Source organism: Xenopus laevis, chromosome 9_10L (assembly GCF_017654675.1).
Source record: "Xenopus laevis strain J_2021 chromosome 9_10L, Xenopus_laevis_v10.1, whole genome shotgun sequence".
Taxonomy (NCBI): domain Eukaryota; kingdom Metazoa; phylum Chordata; class Amphibia; order Anura; family Pipidae; genus Xenopus; species Xenopus laevis.
Genome location: NC_054387.1, coordinates 132,659,331 through 132,678,589, shown reverse-complemented (window position 1 = coordinate 132,678,589; position 19,259 = coordinate 132,659,331). Strand labels below are relative to the sequence as shown.

Below are 19,259 nucleotides of genomic sequence, written 5' to 3'. Positions count from 1 at the left end.
AGGATCTGGGGTGGGGCTTGGGATGGCCCTGAAAATGTTGCTGTACGAGGCCCCATGATTTCTAATGGTGGCCCTGGGCTTGACTCTGATGGACCAGGGATGTGATCATGCATGGTGGGCAGCAGTGGCGCAATTATAGAGAAAGGAGACCCTGCAGCCCAAAGGGTCTGATTCCTTTATACAGGGGACCTGCAATGTGGACACGTTAGCCTCTCCTTTATTTCCCGTAATTTTTCCATGTTAATCAATTATAAAGCAATTAAAATATCTATGTGTAATTAGAGTGATGCACAATGGGAGACATCAGAATGACATAATCTCCTTGTGGTGGAGGTAATGCACCTAAACTTCCAACTAACTGGAATCTCTGTCAGTGCTCCACGTCACTCAATGTACAGCAGGAAACATTGAAATTCTCCTGTGCCCCCCCCCCCCAATTTAACCCTCTTTACTGTGAGACTAACACTATTAACTGATAGAATGTAACTGTATTTACCCAAACCTTTTTGTGCCCATAGCCGTACCACTTCCTGCACTCAAACAATTCCGTAGAGTGTTGGGAAAGTGAAACCCTGAATAATGCCCAGGTAATGGAAAAATAATGTGTATGCATCACGACTATGTCACAGGAGCCATTATTGGATGCTATAAAGACTATAAAGCTGCGGTGATTCAATAGTATATACATCTCATTAAACAGGTATGACATTAATTGGTATTGCACTGTTTGTGAAATTCCATTGGGTAATGATTTCCCTGAGCGTCAAACCAAGGCACATGCCATCCATCTACAAATCCATTGGGACTTCCTTCAGATCTTCTTGCCTGTTCTTGCCTATAATATAACTCCTGTAACGCCTGGATCCATTCCACTTTAAATCCTTGGGACAGGACTGGTGCAAACGTCCACCCACCAAGACTGATGGAACGGATCTTCTAAGGCAGCACAAGATTTCTTTAATGTAAGAGGAGTGAAGAGATATTTCCCAAGAGGAATATAGTGGTGAGGAATTCTTAGGCAATAGGAGTCAGAAAAGCAACTGGAGAGCCTCTCAGCAAGAATGTGAATGGTATTTTGAATGGGGGAAATCATCTCCTTAATTGTATTCCAAGAAACCTGCCAGATTCATGGAACGTCATATAAAGTACAAGCCACCAAAAGGGTTTAAAGCCTATAAGAAAGGGCTTGTGTTCTTAGCTATGGGTTTGTAGGTCAGTTTGTCTATAAGGAGACCATGTTGCTCCATGTCGTCTGCCCATTTCTAGTATTATTTGAAGTCTTCAGGTGCATCTCATGCATAGTTGGATCTCCACTGAGTTGAGGTGGCCATACACAATAGGATCCACTTGTTTGGTGAAATCAACAAACGCGTGGATCTTTCCCTTGACGTTCCCACCTAAGCTGGACGATATTGGGCTTTACATCCGATTGTTGACCCTAGAGCCACACAATCAGATAACAACGGCAGTGATAGGAACTGTCGGAGCAAAGACCCTTTGAACTAGCCAACGTGGTGGTCCTCTATCCGACAGAAAAAACAAAACTGCCTGATCAACATTTGTCCGATTTTTGGCCATCCCACTATACAGGCACATAAACAGCTTAATTTAAAGGGCCAGGATCACCTGCCCTCATATGGCCACCTTTAGTCGCCACTATTTGGTGATGGGAAGGAAACTCCATAAATAACTTTTTCCCAGTAAATAAATGCTCCCTTGTGTCCTTGTTCATCTCTCGTCAGTTTCAAACCCTATTGCTTCATGTATGGCCCCATTGAGTGATGTTTAGTACATACTATAGATCTCAGGAGTCAGGAGTAATGGGACAGTTAGTTTTGGCCTAGGATACAATAACAACCCATGTCCCACTGCTCTATAGGAAAGGAACAATAGTTCTTTTCTTTCTATTCTGAATCCACCAAAGGGTTGTGGGAAATGAGAACCTTATGGATCTCTGCCTGGTTCCATCCTTAGTGTAAATACTTTACATTCCATTAAGGAGTCACAGGTAGGAAATGAAGTAAAGAATGAATCTTCCTATGATGTCATCCTTTCCTGTATTACATAAGCAGATATTTCCCAGCCTCGTGTGCTACAGTCCTGCACCGGGACGGGTACCCGCAATACGTTTGGGTGGATTATTCTTCATTTGTCCAGTGTGCGGTTGCCCCGCAGGTACCCGATCCTCTGAAGTGGGGGGCTACAGGTGGCCAATGCAGGGGAAACAGCTATAAATCCCAGTTTCCTAACGTTCGGTGTGATGTCACTTCTGGTTGGAGCGATGAACACCACGGGAATCGGGTGGGGTGAAAGGTGGGTAATTGGGTCAGGGTCAGGCTTGGGGAAAAGATGCGGCCATCTTTCTCCAAAAAGGAGAGATCCTCAACTCTAATTACCCCTCTTTTCTACTAAATGGACTCAATAAATAGAAGTTGGTCGTATCACTTTAAATGGTGACTCCATTGCCTGACAATTCTTTTGGGTCATTCATAGAACATCACAATATCTTACAACCAGGCAATGTCCCCTCCCCCCGTCTGATTTTTTTTGGGGTGGTGGGAAATATTTTATTGTGAATATAAACACTAAGGGGCGAATTTACTAACCCCCGAAAAAGTTAAAGTTGAATGGACGTATATGTTGCAGCAAATACATTACACTACACAAGGTCAGGGAACCTTAATAAAATAAAATAAAGTTGTTATATTGCCCTACACATGAGCCCAGTGTATAGTTTATGTGCCATATGTTAGGAAATGTAGGGGGGAAGCCGGTTACCCCCAAAAAAATGTACGCTATTTTTCAGTTTATCTCTCTGTAAAAAGGAAAAGACGCCAGAAAGAGTAAGGGGCAGATTTATCAAGGGTTAAATTTTGAAGTAATGGGAGTTTTTTAGAACTTTCGAAATTCGAAAAAAGACCATCCGAAAATGATTAAAAATTATTGTTAAAAATATTTGGGTTTTTTCTCTGCGGGTGAATAGGCTGCATTCGATCGAATTTGTTTAGAAGTATTTTAAAAAAGACTTTTTTGCTTGGAAACGTTTTCCAAGGCCACCTATTGACTCCAAATAGGTTCTAGGAGGTCCCCCATCGGGTATAACAGCAATTCAGAAGGATTTAGACGGCGGATGGTTGAAGTCGAAGTTTTAACAGTACACAATGAATTTTAATATTCAAATAGTTGGATTTTTTGAAATTCGAATCGAATTTTGGCCTATTCGATAGAACACAAAAATAGCTTGAAATTCAAATTTCTTTCCTTCGAATTTTTACTTTAACCCTTGATGAAGTCTCATTTTATTCTTTTTTTTGTAGTCATTGGACTGTCCCAGGGAAGAGACGGTGCGGTCTAATCGATATTAGATATTAGCGTTTTTTCATTTATCCTATATGTCTCCTTTAAGTCATCTTTAGTATGTCATAGAATGGCTAATTCTAAGCAACTTTTCAATTGGCCTTGATTTTTTTCTTTTAAATTGTTTTTGAATTATTGGCCTTCTTCTTCTGCTGACTCTTTCCAGCTTTCAAATGGGGGGGTCACCGACCCCATCTAAAAAACAAATCCTCTGTTAGGCTACAAATGTATTGTTGCTTTTTATTCCTCATCTTTCTATTCAGGCCTCTCCAATTCATATTCCAGTCTCTCATTCGAATCAATGCATGGTTGCTAGGGGAATTTGGACCCTAGCAACCAGACCGCTGAAATTGCAAACTGGAGATAAACCACAAAAAAAACACAAATAAAAAATTAAAACCAATTACAAATCGTCTCAGGATATCCTTCTCTACATCAGTAGGACAGGTAAGAGGCGGAGCAAGTGTCTGTTCATCCAGTCGTACCATCACCACATTCTTTCATCAAGTCTCATGGTTTCTGGAGCTTCCCCTGCCAAGTGGTTTCTTCCTTCCTGGGGAAATGCAAATCAGGAGCATAAATCAGAGCAATGTAAATATAGTCCTTTCAATAGCTCTAAATTTACACCTGATGCTTAAAGACACAATAAGGAAACGAGACTCGTATGGACGAGGAAGAGGAGAAACGTGTGAAACGACCGCCAGTACCAACGACCCACGGGGGAGGATTTCAAGCCATTGCTTATTTATTAAGCCCATACAAAGGATTTCAAGTCAATTATTTCTTCAAGGGTTTGTTATCCGTTAGTATGAGGCAGAGAGGGACATTCGGAGACAATTTGCAATTGGTTTTCATTTTTTATTATTTGTGGTTTTTGACTTATTTAGCTTTTTATTCAGCAGCTCTCCAGTTTGCTATTTTTTTTTATCAGGTTGCTAGGGTTCAAATTAGCTTAGCAACCAGGGAGTGAGAGACTAGGTTATGAACAGAGACAGACTGAACAGAAAAAGAAGTGATAAAAACTAACAACAACAGTAAAATTGTGACATCGAGGAGCTATAGTTTGTTGGCTGCTGGGGTCAGTGACCCCTCAGATGAAAGTTGAAAAGAGAAGGTAAATAATTTAAAAAAAAACAAAAAAAACTATAAATATATAGAGAATGTATAAGACCAATTGAAAAGTTGCTTAGATTTGGCCATTCTATGACATACTTAAAAGTGAACCATCATGTTTTCCTGGGGAATAGTACAAATGATTAACCCTTACAACTCTAAAAGGGACAATGAAATCTACTCAAAGTTTGAAACTGGATTTAATTTCTGTCTGCGAAGGATTTGTCCCAAACAAAGTGCTGGATTGGGTTAATATCAGTGATACAGTGATCATATTGACTGGCCCTATGGGAGGTGAACAAACAGCTGGTGCTGGAATTAACTGCTTCAGGGCTGACACCCAGGGACACAGAGTTAAGGGGCAGGAGAGACCCAGGAGCACAGAGTTAAGGGGCAGGAGAGACCCAGGAGCACAGAGTTAAAGGGCAGGAGAGACCCGGGAGCACAGAGTTAAAGGGCAGGAGAGACCCAGGAGCACAGAGTTAAGGGGCAGGAGAGACCCAGGAGCACAGAGTTAAGGGGCAGGAGAGACCCGGGAGCACAGAGTTAAGGGGCAGGAGAGACCCGGGAGCACAGAGTTAAGGGGCAGGAGAGACCCAGGAGCACAGAGTTAAGGGGCAGGAGAGACCCGGGAGCACAGAGTTAAGGGGCAGGAGAGACCCGGGAGCACAGAGTTAAGGGGCAGGAGAGACCCGGGAGCACAGAGTTAAAGGGCAGGAGAGACCCAGGAGCACAGAGTTAAGGGGCAGGAGAGACCCAGGATCACAGAGTTAAGGGGCAGGAGAGACCCAGGATCACAGAGAGTTAAGGGGCAGGAGAGACCCAGGAGCACAGAGTTAAAGGGCAGGAGAGACCCGGGAGCACAGAGTTAAAGGGCAGGAGAGACCCAGGAGCACAGAGTTAAGGGGCAGGAGAGACCCAGGATCACAGAGTTAAGGGGCAGGAGAGACCCAGGAGCACAGAGTTAAGGGGCAGGAGAGACCCAGGAGCACAGAGTTAAGGGGCAGGAGAGACCCAGGAGCACAGAGTTAAGGGGCAGAAGAGACCCAGGAGCACAGAGTTAAGTGGCAGGAGAGACCCAGGAGCACAGAGTTAAGGGGCAGGAGAGACCCAGGAGCACAGAGTTAAGGGGCAGGAGAGACCCAGGAGCACAGAGTTAAAGGGCAGGAGAGACCCGGGAGCACAGAGTTAAGGGGCAGGAGAGACCCAGGAGCACAGAGTTAAGGGGCAGGAGAGACCCAGGAGCACAGAGTTAAAGGGCAGGAGAGACCCGGGAGCACAGAGTTAAAGGGGCAGGAGAGACCCAGGATCACAGAGTTAAAGGGCAGGAGAGACCCAGGAGCAGAGAGTTAAGGGGCAGGAGAGACCCAGGAGCACAGAGTTAAGGGGCAGGAGAGACCCAGGAGCAGAGAGTTAAGGGGCAGGAGAGACCCAGGAGCAGAGAGTTAAAAAAGCAAGTATTATGGTCAGTTTCACAGAATCAGTCCTTTCCTCTATTAGAAATGCCTCTGTTACACAGAATATTCTTCTACAATAACCAGGGGCTCCTGCAGTGACGCCCAGTGGTGAGTGCAGGTATTACACTGTTCTCAGTTGCTGGTATCAGATTTCTGGATCTGGATTATCCTCTATATCAGGGATCCCCAACCTTTAGAACCCGTGAGCAACATTCAGAAGTAAAAGTAGTTTGGGAGCAACACAAGCATGAAAAATGTTCCTGGGGTGCCAAATTAGGGCTGTGATTGGCCATTTTGTAGCCCCTATGTGGATTATTAACCTACATTGAGACTCTGTTTGGCAGTACATCTGGTTTTATACAACCAAAACTTGCCTCCAAGCCTGGAATTCAAAAATAAGTTCCTGCTTTGAGGCCACTGGGAGCAACATCCAAGGGGTTGGGGAGCAACATGTTACTCACGAGCTACTGGTTGGGGATCATTGCTCTATATGGAGTAGAATGGACTGGCCATACAGGCAACTTACTGAAGCCTTGGGGAGACTGGGCACCATAAAATCCATTGTTCAAGTCTGAATTCAGAGTGTGAGTCTCCTTAGCCTGGAACTAGAGTGCAAAATGACAGTGTTTTATAGTATAATCCCTTTAATAGCCAACGTTGAACCTACAGCGACACCTACTGGCCAATCAACCAACGGACACAAAAGTCAGATTTTTTATCGTTTATTTGTGACGGGGCTTTTAGAAAACACAGAAAGAAAAACCTCACAATTACGGACGTTATTGACATCAGAACCACATTAAAAAAAAAAAAAAAAAGTACAGTAACGCAAATGAAAGGGGTTGTTCACCTTTGAATTAACCGTTAGTATGATGTAGAGAGGGATATTCTAAGACAATTTGCGTTTGGTTTTTAATTATTTATTTATTATTAATTTAGTTTTTTCAGTTATTTAGCTTTTTATTCAGCAGCTCTCCGCTTTGCAATTTTGGCAATCTGGTTGCTAGGGGGCAAATTACCCTAGCAACCACTCACTAATCTAAATTAGAATGAATAGGAGCGGCCTGAATAGAAAGATGAGGAATAAAAAGTAGCAATAACAATACATTTGTAGCCTTACAGAGTGTTTGTTATTAAATGGGGTCCCATTCAAAAGCTGGAAAGGATCAGAAGAAGACAGCAAATAATTAAAAAACTATTCAAAATAAATAACGAAGACCAACTGAAAAGTTACCTAGGATTGGCCATTCTATAACATATTAAAAGATAGTTCAAAGGTGAATCACCCCTTTAAAAGGCCTGTTAGTTCTTTCTTTTGGACACGGGATCAACAAACGTGAAATGATTGTCAAACTGTCGGAATAAGTGACTCTGGTCTGTAAAGCAAGCGGCACTCCGTCTATTACCCAGAACCCCCCCCAGGGATCCCCAAGTCTTTGGAAGGCTTAACGGAGCCCTAATATCATCGGGGTAACTTTAGATCCCCTTGTAACCTGCCATAGTTGCGGCCATAGCGACCTGCTCCGTCGACAGTTTCATAAACATCCGTGCCCGTGATATGCCGTCTTCGGGCGTTCGGTAACTTTAACAGAACAAAGACTCCGGTTTCGGCGGAGCTGAAAGTAACAAGTCATTATTTAAAAACATTTTTTTAAAGGCCATAAAATGAAAGAAAACACAAATAAATCCACATCCGGACAAGTCCATTGGCTTATCCTCCTCTCTCGCCATTTTGTCCTCATTCAGGCTGCAGTCCCACCGTTCCCATTTATTAATAATGCCGATTTCCTTTATTCTTCCGCTTCTTTTTGGTGAAAGGCAATAATTTATATGCTGAAACTTAACTCTTTCTGTGCCAAGCTGGGGGTTCGATCTCCTTGAGAAGCGGGTTTTAAGCTTTAAAGCAGCAGCTGGTGACCGGAGTAGTACTTGCAGGGTGCAATCGCCCACCACACAGACACACGAACACCAGCTTCTGCAACACTTGGATCTGTTGTGTTCCTGAGGTCATACTGCTAAATGTAATCATTGTGTTTAGACACACACACTGAGTGACCCCCATTATGTATTACTGCAAAGCTTTGGATCACACAAACAAGTCCACGATAACAAAGAGCTGTAGTGGGGGGTAGGGAGGGGCTTCTCACAGCCATTGTATGTAATGTAAAGTATTTGCAAGGGCAGCAGCCGCCAGTATTCCAGCAGGTCTGTAGCAAACTCCCATAAAGCCATGACCTTCTTCAGGCCACATAGTTTGCAGTTTGGTGTTGCAGCAGGAAGCGCATTATTCCAGGCATGTCCGTGTTTTATCATTGGTTGGGACTACAGAATTCATTGATGAAGACAGATCCAAGTGTAAAATGTAGGGCTCAATCCAGAGCCTCTTTACTGCAATACAAAGATGACTTTTGGTAACAGATGCTTTCCTGCGTTGGTGGAAGAGCGGAGGGTCGGCCTGCAACTGTCACGCTGGTTAAGTGGATGAGACCAATCAGATTCCAGGCCAAGACGTTATCAGGTAAGAGGGGAAACCAGCAGCCTGGAGCATGATCAGTGATTTGCCATCATACAGGGACTGCAGGCTTTTGTCTTGTCACTTTAATGCCAAAGAACATGGTGATGGGGGAGTGGAATTCTCTAGCAGGGGAAACAAACAGGTCAACGATAATTTCTCAATTATTATCCCCTTTCTTCAGTCCGTTGCTGGAAAGTCCTGTCCTCAGATGCGGAAGCTTTCTTCTCTGCCATCAATATGCTTGAGCCGCAGGTAGGCGTCCGTGCCGATGCCTTGGAGAGACTGGAGGCACAGGGATCCGCCCAGATACTCCGCGTACGCCCGCGAGGTGGGGAGGCCAAAGCCAAAACTACGGGAAGAATGAAAAAGAATGTACAAAATGGCATTAGAGCTACGAGCTGAGCCTTTCAAGTCTCCCGACGGCTTAGTGCTTGAGCTTTTACAGCATGGGACAGATGTGTGCAGTAGAGTGAGGTATTAAACTGATTCTGTCGTGATTTTTATTTTTATATTACACTGCAAATAATTCACTCTACAATATAAAATGTCATTCCTGAACCAACAAGTGTATTTTTTGGTGTGTAGGTGCATCTCAGGTCAGTGAGAGCCAGCACTTCAGGATGGAACTGCTTTCTGGCAGGCTGCTGTTTTTCCTTCTCAATGTAACTGAATGTGTCTCAGTGGGACCTGGATTTTACTATTGAGTGCTGTTCTTAGATCTACCAGGCAGCTGTTATCTTGTGTTAGGGAGCTGTTATCTGATTACCTTCCCATTGTTCTGTTGTTAGGCTGCTGGGGGGAGGGGGTGACATCACTTCAACTTGCAGTGCAGCAGTTAAGAGTGAATGAAGTTTATCAGAGTACAAGTCACGTGACTGGAGGCAGCTGGGAAACTGACAAAATGTCTAGCCCCGTGTCAGATTTCAAAATTGAATATAAAAAAATCTGTTTGCTCTTTTGAGAAATGTATTTCAGTGCAGAATTCTGCTGGAGCAGCACTATTAACTGATGCGTTTTGGAAAAAAAACATTTTTTTCCCCCCATGACAGTATCCCTTTAAACATGGCGGCTCCAATATTAAGGGGCCTGAACTTATATTACTACTGTACAGTGGGTTGCAGATGTAGCACAACAACGGTCTCAAAACTTAGGATCTAGAAGCAAAAGGGCCAATCCTAAATGAAGACAATAATGTTCTCATTGTACCTGTCTTACATGAAAGTAGAATTGATTCCGGTGTGCTCAAGGCTTCTTTGCTTCTACAAGGCTTTTCAAACTTGCCTAAGCTACCAATGTCTCAGGTTGCCCATAAACCTTCCCCATAACCTCCCATACTCTTCCTATTATGTTATAAACACATTAAAAGAAGATAAGCAGGTTGTATGGCAACAATCCGTGTGCAAAGCTCAGTGCAAAGTGTTACAATAACTCTATGGTCCTTCTCACCCGTGCATAGGGCCTGACTGGCCGCTGTTCACCATGTCCACCATGTTTCCAAAAATGGGGTTGATACGAGGATCCTGAGTGCTGGTCTCTGCCGTGGTAAAGTGGTAATCCATTACCCGCTCCAAGTGACCGTGTGGGATCCCACCTCCTCGGTCTGAGATCCTATAGTGAGATTAATAACACGTGATGTCATTGGTATTCAGGGCAGCAGACAAACAGCTGTGACTTTATACTGAGGGGCTGAACCACTTCCTGTTCATACTATGAATTCCACCTCCAAAGCAAAGGCTCATGTTTCTTCAGTGAGTAACAGGACGGGATATGAGCAGGTTTGTGTGACTCACACTCTGACATCACAGACTTGCTCAGACATGAACCAAAGCAACAAGCTCTTTCCTGACCCCTCCCACACATAATTACTCCTCCTTTCCTGACCCCTCCCACACATAATTCCTCCTCCATTCCTGACCCCTCCCACACATAATTCCTCCTCCTTTCCTGACCCCTCCCACACATAATTCCTCCTTACCTGATAATGAAGTCAATGTCGTTGTTAGCGATGGTAATTGAAATGTCTGGGACATTGTAGGGAGTGTCAACGTGACTTTCCATGGTGGCCCTAGTGGGACAATATCAACAAGTCAAATTTACACCAGCAGTAAAACACAAAGCCTACAGGACAGGCAACATGCAGCCATTTAGATGTTGCTGAATTACAACTCCATGTGTCCAAAGTCTCTCAGGGTGGGGGTGATGGGAGCTGCAGTTCAGAAAGATCCGGAGTGCTGCAGGTTGCCCAAAGAGAGTGCCGACACACGCTATGCACTTGCTGAACTCACCGCATGGAGTTCTTGAGCAGCTCTGGTAGAATGTAATCCAGTGGCATGGGGATGAAAGGGAATCGAGCAGCAACATGGCCGTTAATGCGGACTCGGGGGGCATTTCCATATTTGTGTTCACACAGACGCCTGCGAGGAGAATGAAAGAGTTAAGGAGCAACGGTGAGAGCAGGATGGCTGTCTAATATCACATGGAGTGGTCTCTCCTCCGAGAAATCACTCATTGGGGTGAATCTCAACCTGTAAAATCCCAAGTGTCCATATTTGAGTCTAATGTGTGCAGTAACAGGAGCATTCTCATCACTGTAGTCATATACAGGCGGGTACGGGGAGGAATGAGTGGTTTTTCTGCTGCGTGAAATGTTAGCCTTAGAGGCAGGGAAATCCAACACAGATAAACTGATCAGGGGCAACATCTTCACCCCACCCCGAACTGGTTACCTGGCAAAGTCCACCCATTTCTCAATGATCTTCTTAGGTGACAGGCGGGTGCAGATAATGCCAACAAAGTCTGGCTGTGAGTAGAAAGAAAGAGTAACATTAAAGAAGAGGCAAAATAAAGACGAGTGAACTGCATATTGTACATTTAGGAGGAGAAAACAGAACGAGTTGCCATTATATTACATAACTATTATAAGATATTACATACCCGGTCCTCGTGCAGAGCCAAGTGCTGTGTTGCCAACATCCGGATGCCCAGGCGTGAGGTCAGAGTCTTATCCAGGAAATAACTGATGACTTTCTCATCCTGCAAGAAACATGTGGGTTACAGAGGAAAAGCGCAGGGAAACAGCACAAGTAGTAGATCTCTACAAGAATGGAACAATCCGGAAGCAGTGAAGATGCAGGTTGCTAGTGACGTCATATAAATAACAGATTGTGGTGCATCCCATGAGATAAGCACCTGGATGTGTTTCCGGCTCTCTCTCAGCCCCTCGGCCAATTGAGTCACCACGTCCTTGTGATCATCGAGCAGCTGCCTCAAGAGCTTACAGTACTGACTCTCCGTCTCATGGTCAGAGATCTGGGGAGGAGAGGGCGATGTTGTGATGCAACACAATGACTGAATAACAAATGGCGGAGCATGGAAGAGAATAAAACACTCACCGGGGGGAACTCACTCAGCTTTTGGAAGGCTCGGATGTACAACTCGTGCTGAGAAACAAGCAAACGATAACACTCAGGTAAGGGTTACACCCACATAGCTAATGGCTTTAGATACGGAAAGTATCAAGAACATTCTACCAAGAGATCTTCTCCCCCAAGGGAGGGCACATTTAGACCAATATCTGGGAGAATAAGAGCCGTACCACATGCAGGATTGTTGGATTGCAGCCGATGATAAACGGGAGACTGCGGAAGCCTTTGATGCGATGGGAAATCCGGACCGGGAGCTCCTTGTGCAAATAGCGAGCACTTTTCTGCAGGACACAGAGGGCCAGTGAGTGGGGATATGATGGAATATACTGGATATATTAGGGTGGAGGGGGTCTTAGTGTCTCACCAGAATATGGCTGCCATCCTGAGACCTCCCTGAGTACAGCATAGTGGTTGGAGTGAGGCGGACGGAGGCCTAAATATAAACAGAGAACACTTAAAGGAGAACTAAGCCCTAAAAATGAATGAGACTAAAAATGGCATATTTTATATAATGAACTTATTGCACGAGGCTAAAGTTTGAGCTTGTCAATAGCAGCAATGATCCAGGACTTCAAACTTGTCACAGGGGGTCACCATCTTGGAAAGTGTCTGTGACACTCACATGCTCAGTGGGCTCTGATTGGCTGTTGAGAAGCTAAGCTTAGGGCTCGTCACTAATTATCCAGCAGAAAATGAGCTTCCCTGGCTGTAATATAAGCTGATGCTACAGGTTTGCTGATTATTAAATTCTGATGCTAATTGCACTGGTTTCTGTGCTGCCATGTAGTAATTATCTGTATTAATTACTAATCAGCCTTATATTGTGACATTTCTATTCTATGTGTACTGTATATTGTGAGTGGCTCCCTAAGCTCAGTAAGTGACAGCAGCACAGAGCATGTGAATCAGTGAATCAGCAGAAAAGAAGATGGGGAGCTACTGGGGCATCTTTGGAGTCACAGATCTTTACTGCTAAAGGGCTGTGGTTGACTTGGGCTGGTACAGAAGCACAAAACATCATGTACAACATTTCTAGCTACTTCTTTAGTTAGACTTTAATTGTCCTAATTTTCCAGCAGATTCATGCCAAGCCTTTCATGCTCAGAGGCACCCCACTACCACCCCCAATACTTACCTTCTCTGCTGAAATATCAATGCCGGATTGGTTGTAGAAAGAGGTGACGGTTTTGGAGCGCTCCCTTGCCAGTTCGACATGGTTGTGGTCTGTAGCAGAGGTGGAGTGAGAACGAATGGGCAGGAGTGATAAACTAACTTGAACGGGCTTTAGCGCCCCCCGGCCCGCCAAATCCAACAGGTTCTTCCGGAACATCTCTGACCAGGCAAGTGATCCTGCGGCAATAAGGATGAGGGGGGAGTGTGAGAATGAGGGATCATGAGATGGAGTAAAGGAGACCCCCCCCATCACATTCAGGTCTTATATTCACCCACCCAGATCCAGAAATGTTCAGCAGCAGGTTGCCTCAGCCTTTGCACAATTACTTCAGAACCTCGGGGAAGAGAATACAGGATTAGCATTGTATAAATACACATGGAATACTTGGAAGCCAATTTGTCAAAGTCCGAATTTATCTCATTATTTTCTGAAAACTACTAATAGCAGGAGATTCTATTGTGCCCTAGTTGTGAGCAGCGCTGTCTGGCCACCAATCAGTAGAATATCTGCAGATTAAACCAATTGTCTCCATCAGCAGTGCTTCCATTAGTGCAGGACTGGGATCACTTGATGGAAGGAGACAGAGTTTTTCAGCATATTTTGGAGGCTGAAAAACTCGGCTTATACTCGAGTATATACGGTAGTGCTGCCCATTCCCGGAGTTACAGACTTACTGTCGAAAAGCTCATGTCATGGAAAGAAGAGGCTTGTGGGCACGGTGCCATCTATGATAGAGAAATAACATGAAAGAGTTATAAATACTGCACATTCCAAATGCCCCTTAAAGGGGTTGTTCACCTTTGAGTTAACTATTAGTATGATGTAGAAAGTGATATTCTGAGACAATTTGCAATTGGTTTTCATTTTTTATTATTTGTGGTTTTTGACTTATTCAGCTTTTTATTCCGCAGCTCTTCAATTTGCATTTTAAGCAGTCTGGTTGCTAGGGTCCAAATTCCCCTAGCAACCATGCACTGATTTGAATAAGACAGAAATATGAATAGGAGAGGCCTGAATAGAAAGAGGAGTTATAAAAAGTAGCAATACCAATACATTTGTAGCCTATCAGAGCATTTGTTTTTTTAGATGGGGTCATAGACACCTATTTGAAAGCTGGAAAGAATCAGAAGAAAAAGGCAAATAATAAAAAACAATTGAAAAGTTTCTTAGAAAAGGCAATTCTATGACATACTAAAAGTTACCTTAAAGGGATTCTCTCAAGATTTTTATGGTGTAGTTTTTATTTCTAAATGACACTGCAAATAATTCGCTCTACAATATAAAATGTCATTCCTGAACCATCAAGTGTATTTAGTTGTAATATTGGTGTGTAGGTGCATCTCAGGTCATTTTGCCTGGTCATGTGATTTCAGAAAGAGCCAGCACTTTAGGATGGAACTGCTTTCTGGCAGGCTGTTGTTTCTCCTGCTCAATGTAACTGAATGTGTCTCAGTGGGACCTGGATTTTACTATTGAGTGTTGTTCTTAGATCTACCAGGCAGCTGTTATCTTGTGTTGGGGAGCTGCTGCTGCTACTGAGAAGTGATTTGCACCCAACCATAGGTGCACCTAGTCCCTGGCCTGTGGTGATGGCAATGTACTGAGGTTCCTCCCGTCAGCAATGCCTGTGCTGTTTGTGACTCATGAGAATACAGGACAGACCTGCTATGGAAGAGTCATTGTGTGTGCCAGCCCTACAGACGCTAAGCCTTGTATGTGCCACTACTAATAAACTCACTCACCTCAGACTTCATGAAACCCATAAGCGCAGAGATGTGGAGGCTCCCAGCTCACCGACGCCTGGGGGAAGAGAAACCATTAGATAAAGGAGGCTGCTGATTGGCCTACGACATACAGACGGTTCATGGTTAGTAGCAGTTAAATAGAACTGGATCAAACATTTTATGGGTTGTCACACTAGTTTCCTAATCTTACGGCTGCTGCACAAAGCCACAGCTACAGCGACTCTATGGAAAGGAGAATCCCTGTTTCTGAGCTGCCGCATCTATACTGGGTGTTGCCTGGAATAACTTAGTCCCTGTGTAAAATGTATGATGAAGCAATTGAATTCTTAATGAATCAGGTGCAAGTTGAGTGTATTTGTTCACCTTAAAGGGATTCAGTCATGATTTTTATGATGTAGTTTTTATTTCAAAATGACACTGTTTACACTGCAATATAAAATTTAATTCCTGAACCAGCAAGTGTATTTAGTTGTAATATTGGTGTGTAGGTGCATCTCAGGTCATTTTGCCTGGTCATGTGATTTCAGAAAGAGCCAGCACTTTAGGATGGAACTGCTTTCTGGCAGGCTGTTATTTCTCCTACTCAATGTAACTGAATGTGTCTCAGTGGGACCTGGATTTTACTATTGAGTGTTGTTCTTAGATCTACCAGGCAGCTGTTATCTTGTGTTAGGGAGCTGTTATCTGGTTACCTTCCCATTGTTCTGTTGTTAGGCTGCTGGGGGGAAAGGGAGGGAGGGGGTGATATCACTAGAATTTGCAGTAATCCAAAAAAGGCTTTTTACACGGATTAGCGTTAATTCAAACGATTCTTGTGGTGGTTCCTTGGATGCCTCTGGCATACCTTATAGATTCAATTTGTAGCAAAGTTTGGAAACACTCACAAACGCAGCTTAACTGCAATTAGGCTTTTATTCCATTGCCACACAACATGTTTCGGGCACCTGGCCCTTTCTCAAGGGCCAGGTGCCCGAATAAATTACACATTTGGTAATTGGTGGGCGGGTTAACAACTGTGGTGTTATAAAATATCTTTTTACACTATCTGATGTTCAGAAATTGCAGTAAAGCAGTAAAGAGTGACTGAAATTTATCAGAGCACAAGTCACATGACTGGGGGCAGCTGGGAAACTAACAATATGTCTAGCTCCATGTCAGATTTCAAAATTAAATATATATAAAAAAAAAATCTGTTTGCTCTTTTGAGAAACTGATTTCAATGCAGAATTCTGCTGGAGCAGCACTATTAACTGATTCATTTTGTAAAAATGACAGTATCGCTTTAAATATATTGCAATATAAGGACAAACAATCCCTGTTTTGTTTAAAGGGTAAGACATTTTTAGTAGCTTAAGGCACAAATTGTTTCAATGTCCTTAATATATTGATAATTGAGTTGCTGAGGGCCTCTTGTATTTGTCTATGGAATAACTGTATGGACTGAGCACATGTTATTATACACCCAGGTCACACACAGATCAATACTCGCTCTCTGAACACCAGGCAGCAGATTGGAGGGGACAATGCCCTGGTACAAACAGAAGTAATATATAAAGTTTGTCAAAAGTTGCACTCTAGGGTCTTTTTTAAAAATTAAAAATCCTTATTTGTATCGACCCTCACTGGGGTCTTTATCAAGATAAATATATACAGAAGATGCATGTAAAAAAACGATAACCAATACAAAATTCCCATCCTGTGCTGGAAATGTCCATCAGCCGTCTGTGGAGCTGTAAAAGAGCGAGTACCCTGGTAACACAGGGGAGAGACGCGGGCCAGTTAATAATAGCAGTGACTAACAGGAATGGCCGCCGCTTGCCAAGTACAGGTTTTATTGAGGCTATTGAGTGAATTGCCAGTAGATTGAGGAGAGTGTAATACAGATAAGGAAACAATCAGAACTCCGATCAATCAACACGTTCACTAAACATACGTCCCCTCACAGCTGTGACACTTTGATACAAACAGTATAAAATATACACAAAGACATTGTTACACTTGAATAAAATGACTTCAGGTCACCTTGGCATCAGGACATTGGTCAGTAAACAAGCGCATGTCTGGGCTATACACACTATATATATAGATAGATAGAGATACACAGATAGATAGAGATACACAGATAGAGAGAGTGTGTGTGTGTGTGTGTGTGTGTGTGTGTGTGTGTGTGTGTGTGTGTGTGTGTGTGTGTGTGTGTGTGTGTGTGTGTGTGTGTGTGTGTGTGTGTGTGTGTGTGTGTGTGTGTGTGTGTGTGTGTGTGTGTGTGTGTGTGTGTGTGTGTGTGTGTGTGTGTGTGTGTGTGTGTAGAAATCCTTCCACTGTTTGTCTGCCTGTGACATCATCCAGCCCAGTTGCATGCTGGATAGCGATCCGATTGGCTGGGAACCCCAGTGCATCCTTGGGAGAGAGGGTGTGCCTGACTTTGGAGCCAAATGCATGGGGTCTCCCAGAGAGAGAGCCAGCGTGAGTAGCTGCAAGACTGTGAGGTGCAGAGAAGAAGCTGTTGAATCTGGGGAGATTGAGCCCAACCTGTCCCCTGCCAAGCGGCTAGAAACTCAGAAGTAGAAAGGTGCCAATAGTGAGATTGATCCTGCTGCAGAGCTGCCTGTAATCTCCAGTGTGAATTCCTCTGAGAGCACCCGGTGAGTGAGCCACCCAAGGGAGGATACTGCAGGGATACAAGTGTGGGGCCCCAAAGTGAAGACAGGTCTTAACCCTTTACCTGCTACGAGGGAGCTGCTGCCAACTTGAAAAAGGAGAGGTACTTTTGGAGAATAAGGTAGCGCTACCTGGGGAATAAGAGCTCTGGGGAAGGGACAATAATTTGTCCCAGTGTAATTCCCAGTTCCCGGTACTTTTCATACGCAAAAGGGACTCGGGGCCCCTGGATTTCCAAGGGTAAGTTGCTATTTAAAGAGAAAGTAACCAAATTAGTGTTATATATAATATGTGTATGTATATTTACACACACACCATACAGCCAGACTCACGTCACACACACAAAGTGCACAGCCCTGATACTGTACTACACACTTACATACACATCTTGCTGGATTAAAGGCACAACCACAGAAATACACACACAGTAGGAATATAAACAAGATACACAGTGAGTAAGTAAGACTTACTAGTAGGCAGCAGGGATACAGTAACACACAAGCAGGACTCCAGTCTCACACCCTGAGATGGCAGCGACCGACCTTCACCCCAATCTCCACTCACCAGCCCACCGTCTGCTTCGCCTATGGCCTGTTTGCTACGTCACTCTCACTGCGCATGACGAGGGAATTGAAATCTAGAAGCCGATTGGCGAAGACTACAAGACCCAGCATGCACCGCGTGAGACGAGCGAGCTGAGGAGTGAGCGGGCTGCACCGAGGCATGTCGGGAAATGGAGTTTAGAAACAGAGCTGGGAAGGGTGTGAGAAAACTACAAGTCCCGCGAGCGTTAGCTATTGTTTGTGCGATAGTGACGTCTCTCCGGTATCTTGACTACCCGAGAAGAGAGCCAATGGGAAAGGAGGGCGGGGTGGAACTGTTTCCTAGTAGCAGCTTGTGTTTAGCTTTCCCTCACGTGACGCTAGGAGGATGGCGCCACATTACTGCTGTCCTGACTCCTGCTGTCACCCAGAGAACGTGCCAATAACAATAAGACACACATTTACAGGACGCTTTCCTGCCCCGCCCCTACTCCTGCACATATTTACTGCCTGCGATGTTGTCTGTCTGAGGGACGAATAATCACGTGACGTGGGAGATCGTTGTCTAGGCGCCTGCAGGGGCCAGCACTGAGCATGCGCCAGGCCCGGGGCAAGAGGAACCTGTAGATTCCCTGTCAGTGACGTCACCATCTGTTACAATAAACTGCTCTGTATAACTATAAGCCTGGCTGCTCCCCATGTTCCTCCACACATTGCTCCATGTCTGACAAGGGGCTGATTGCTCCCAACTCACAGGTATGAGGCCAGGCTTCACTACTGCATCACATGATCTGCAAACGCTTGTGTTGTCCCCCAGCACCCATAAGAAAGGGTACCCACCCCATAACCTAACCAAACACGAGCAGGAGCATTTGGTGAGACCAGAGTGTGCCGGCGACGCTGCATAAGTATTTAAAGGGATACTGTCGCAGTAAAACTTGTTTTTCTTATTTAAAACACACCTGTTAATAAATAGTGCTGCTCCAGCAGAATTCTGAACTGAAATCAGTTTTTATTTTTAAAGGGACAAACATATTTTTTCTTTATATTTAGTTTTGAAATTTGGCATGGGACTGGACATGTTAGTTTCCCAGGCGCCCTCAGGTCATGTGACTGGCGCTCTGATAAACCTTAGTCACTCTTTACTGCAAGTTGGAGTGATATCACCCCCTCCCTTCCCAGCAGCCAATGAGCAGCCTATCAACAGAACAATGGGCAGCTACCAGATACCTCTGCTGAAGGATTTGTTTGCATTGCTAGCCCCACCTAGTGG

The 19,259-nt window shown here is 44.3% G+C and overlaps 1 protein-coding gene across 1 annotated transcript; it reads right to left on the bottom strand.

The window, feature by feature from the left end:
* Nucleotides 1-6,633: 6,633 nt before the first annotated feature.
* On the bottom strand, nt 6,634-18,072 carry bckdk.L (branched chain ketoacid dehydrogenase kinase L homeolog). Its single transcript, XM_018240259.2, has 15 exons — nt 17,915-18,072; nt 14,784-14,841; nt 13,716-13,766; nt 13,317-13,375; nt 13,003-13,217; nt 12,232-12,300; nt 12,038-12,148; nt 11,835-11,882; nt 11,632-11,751; nt 11,377-11,475; nt 11,169-11,242; nt 10,728-10,856; nt 10,418-10,507; nt 9,889-10,050; nt 6,634-8,791 (listed from the first exon to the last, which is right to left on the bottom strand). The coding sequence occupies exons 5-15, from the start codon at nt 13,195-13,197 to the stop codon at nt 8,647-8,649; spliced, it is 1,242 nt and encodes a 413-aa protein (XP_018095748.1). The 5' UTR covers nt 13,198-13,217; nt 13,317-13,375; nt 13,716-13,766; nt 14,784-14,841; nt 17,915-18,072; the 3' UTR covers nt 6,634-8,646.
* Between the last annotated feature and the right edge of the window lie 1,187 nt (nt 18,073-19,259).